General features: G+C 32.5%; 1 protein-coding gene across 1 annotated transcript; it reads right to left on the bottom strand.

Annotated features, from left to right (window-relative positions):
- Positions 1-205: 205 nt before the first annotated feature.
- On the bottom strand, positions 206-2023 carry LOC105649210 (peroxidase 4). Its single transcript, XM_012235799.4, has 4 exons — positions 1706-2023; positions 1212-1403; positions 960-1125; positions 206-771 (listed from the first exon to the last, which is right to left on the bottom strand). Exons 1-4 carry the CDS (start codon positions 1931-1933, stop codon positions 380-382), a joined length of 978 nt encoding a protein of 325 aa, XP_012091189.1. The 5' UTR covers positions 1934-2023; the 3' UTR covers positions 206-379.
- Positions 2024-3515: the final 1492 nt, after the last annotated feature.

Below are 3515 nucleotides of genomic sequence, written 5' to 3'. Positions count from 1 at the left end.
ATTACATTGGGCTTTCTATAGTACTAATCATTTGTGGTTTGTGGTTATTCAAGTCTAATACCTCAAAGCCCAGTAGCCCAGCCCAATGGCTGTATGTCTATTTTCAATAAATAAAAAATTGAAAGTCCAAAATTGATAACAGAGTAAAATTCAAGATACAATTTATTTTTTATTTTCTTTTTTTCAAGCAATAAAAAAGGTACACTTAATACTAAAACAAACTTTTCTATTATTAGCAAAATTTAAACAGTACATATAAAAATCCACTAACACCTTTGGGACTTCTTAATGAAAAATCACAAAATAAAACCTCATTAATACAAGTAATTAAAATTTTGCACACAGTTTAATTTATTTTATTAAATCTTAATCCAATTAATTAATTCATCCTCCTACAATTCTTTCTGATCTCTCCTTGCGATCCAGTAAGTGGGCTAATGTCTCCCATCTTGATCATGCCAGCAACAAAATCAGAGAAGAAGGTGCTTTGGCCATTACTGTAGGTGCGAACTATTGAATCAGTAGAGCCACCATTAAACAATTGTTGATCAGAGTGAAGGAGACCCTTTTGATTAAGCAAATTCTTGAAGTAGTTGTTGTCAAAAGAAGTAGGAGTCTGCAAATCAAGCGGTGCTAAATTGTTGTCACCTGTTCCATTAGTTCTTGGGCAGTTTGACCTCCTTGTTTGAGCAAAAGAATTGTCTATGTTGGTCTCATTGTATATACGTGCCCTAAAAGACGTGCACCTTGCTTGCCCAATTGTGTGAGATCCTATCATAATATGGAAAAAAAAAAAATTCAAATTAGACATTTTTCTTTTTGTTTTTAATTCTTTTAAAGCGATGGAAACCTGCGTACATCAACTCTCCCAGAACTCGCAAATTTTTTTAAAACTAGGAAAATCTGTGTAAATTAATGTTCCCGGAAGTACATGCGATAACGTTTTAAAAAAAAATTACCAGTTAAAGCAACCAAGTCTCTGGTAGAAAGGCCAAGAGCATTGAATCTTGAAATGAGTTGGTTCAAGTTAGAAGTTGGTGGCGGAATGCCATTATTGGCAGCTGAAAGACTTGCAGTTCTAGCATCTCTTCTTCCAAGCTTAACATTCCAAGTTGGACCTCCAAGCTATTATATAGTAATTAACATAATAAATTAAAACCTTTAATGATTTATACGGTATTTTCATTTTTAAAAACGAAAAAAGAACTTACAATAACAGTAGAGTCTCTAGCAGCAACAGCTAAGATATCAGCACATGAGACCACACCAGGGCAAGCTTTTTCAACTGCAGATTTAATGCTGTCTATTACTTCAAATCCTCTGGCCGAATTCCGGTTAGGGAGTGCTGTTTTTTCTCCGGTGAAGGAAGATGTGTCATCAAGTAGAACTGAACCATCACATCCCTGTCACGAAATTAATTTAGATCAACTTATCATTACATAAGTTAGTCAGGTTGGTTCCATTATAGTCGAGCCAAGGTTGAAGAAAAACAGAGGCAAAATTTTTTTTTTTCCAAAAGTTCTGAGGGGCTAAATTTTAAAAAAAATACACTATTTTAAGGGATATAATTGAAAGTTTTTAAACGTTTAAAGATCAGTTTTTTGAAAAAAAAATCTCAATTCAAATATTTCAGTTACGAAAATATTATCATTTCGAATTACTAAAATAGAAATATAATAACTATAAATGTGAAGAAGAAAATTACATTAACGAAACAGTCGTGGAAGAACAAGCGAACAAGAGAGGCGCCCATTCGCTTCTCTTTATTAATGGCAGATTGAACGACAGGTTTAATGGTGGAAAAGAGATTAGGGCAAGATTTAGAGTAGAAACTTGTAGAAAGTTGAGCATTGGTAGTGCTGATCCCTGTGGAAGCCGCAAGGAAGATAAGACACAAAGTCATAATAGGCTTGAAAGATGAAGAAAAAGCCATAATTTTGATATAATAGGAATGCTACTTAGATAGCACTGTTTTTGTTTGTGATGTTGAAATGAAATGCATGGCAATGAGATTTATATAGGCAACTCATCCTCAAGGTTCTTATGGCCGGCACAGGACAGGTAACCTAACACTTTAGACTCTTATTTGTATGCATGGCATTTTTTATGTTGAAAATATAATCACTACTGATTAACAAGCTATTGATTGTGATTGATTAGTGAATTATTATCTATTAGTTTAGACATTACATTTTTTAATTATTCGGTTCTTAATACTTTCTCAGACTGATTATACTGAAACTGTTCCCTCCAATTAATAGCAGATCAATAGCGAATTCAAGATTTGAAGTTAAGGGGCGGAAAATTATTAAACATACGTGAAATTGATAAATTTTTTTAGAAATTTTGATCTAAGATATGGTGGCCACTATTTGCCACCGCTTGATTCTGTTATTGCTTTAAATTCAATTAGATTAAATTAATTAAAAGAAGAATGCAAAGCATATACGTCTAATCAGGAGTCTGAAAATTAATCAGAACTCTGTCCAATTAAAAAAATAAACAAACGTATCGTCCAAGATAATTAGAATTGAAAGTGCTAATTAATGAAAATCTGGGGAAGGTTAAGAACTTTGAAGTAAGAACACGACTTTTGAATGGTATGCTACAAAGACTTGCGATGTTTAGAGTGGCAATTTGTCAAACATTCTAGCTAGCTATCTAGGCATTTTCTGGAAAAATTTGACAAAAACACTGAGGTCCACAGAGAACCCTTAAGCTCTACGATTTGATTATGACTTGGAAGCAAAAGATATAATGAGATAAACAAAGTTTAACTTGACTTGTTCAATTCATTTTTTTTTTTCAATTTTGTCTTTTTCGGTTAGTGAAATTCGGTGAAGCTACTAATATTATCTTCGACGCGGTTTTATTACTACTTTGTCATTTCTGTTCCCTGACTTTAGAGCACTAAGAAGAGAAGCTTCTACAATTAGGATATGTAGCGTTATTTTATATATGTACATAGCAACCCCACTTTACCATTTTAGGGTTTCACACAACTTTTTTAGGAACAAATAGCATCAAACATTAGTACTTAGTTTCTACTTTCTTGGCAAGAATCATTTTCTTTTTGCTCATATTTATACATCAACATCATCTTTTGCTTCTATTTGTCCTTGTTTTTATAGATTGTACAATTGAATACTATTTGGAATTGGAAGATCCAATGTGAAGTAAAGCTTAGCAATGTTGGTCAACCCGACCAATTTCACGAGAAATTTGAATATCTTTAGCGCATAATATTAACAATAGATTGAATCAATATGAATGAATTGCATTTCATGACAAACTTTATGGGTAAAGTCAATCTGAAAGTACCATTGTTATGTACTAAATTAAGATTTTCTTTATAAGTTGAAACCTAAATTTTTAACTATAGTCGAAATTTAGCGAGCTAAAAGAAGTAAAGTGATTGTATAGTAAATAAATATATATACAAAATAATGGGTAGAGAGGTCAAAGATGGAGGAGGACCAAGTGCAAGTTTCTTCGTAGTTAGTTGGGGATTCTCC

The sequence above is a fragment of the Jatropha curcas genome, chromosome 6 (genome assembly GCF_041381405.1).
Source record: "Jatropha curcas cultivar XTBG-Jc1 chromosome 6, XTBG_Jcur_1.0, whole genome shotgun sequence".
Lineage (NCBI taxonomy): Eukaryota > Viridiplantae > Streptophyta > Magnoliopsida > Malpighiales > Euphorbiaceae > Jatropha > Jatropha curcas.
Note: the sequence above shows the minus strand (reverse complement) of the source record. Positions and strands in the feature narration are given on the sequence as shown.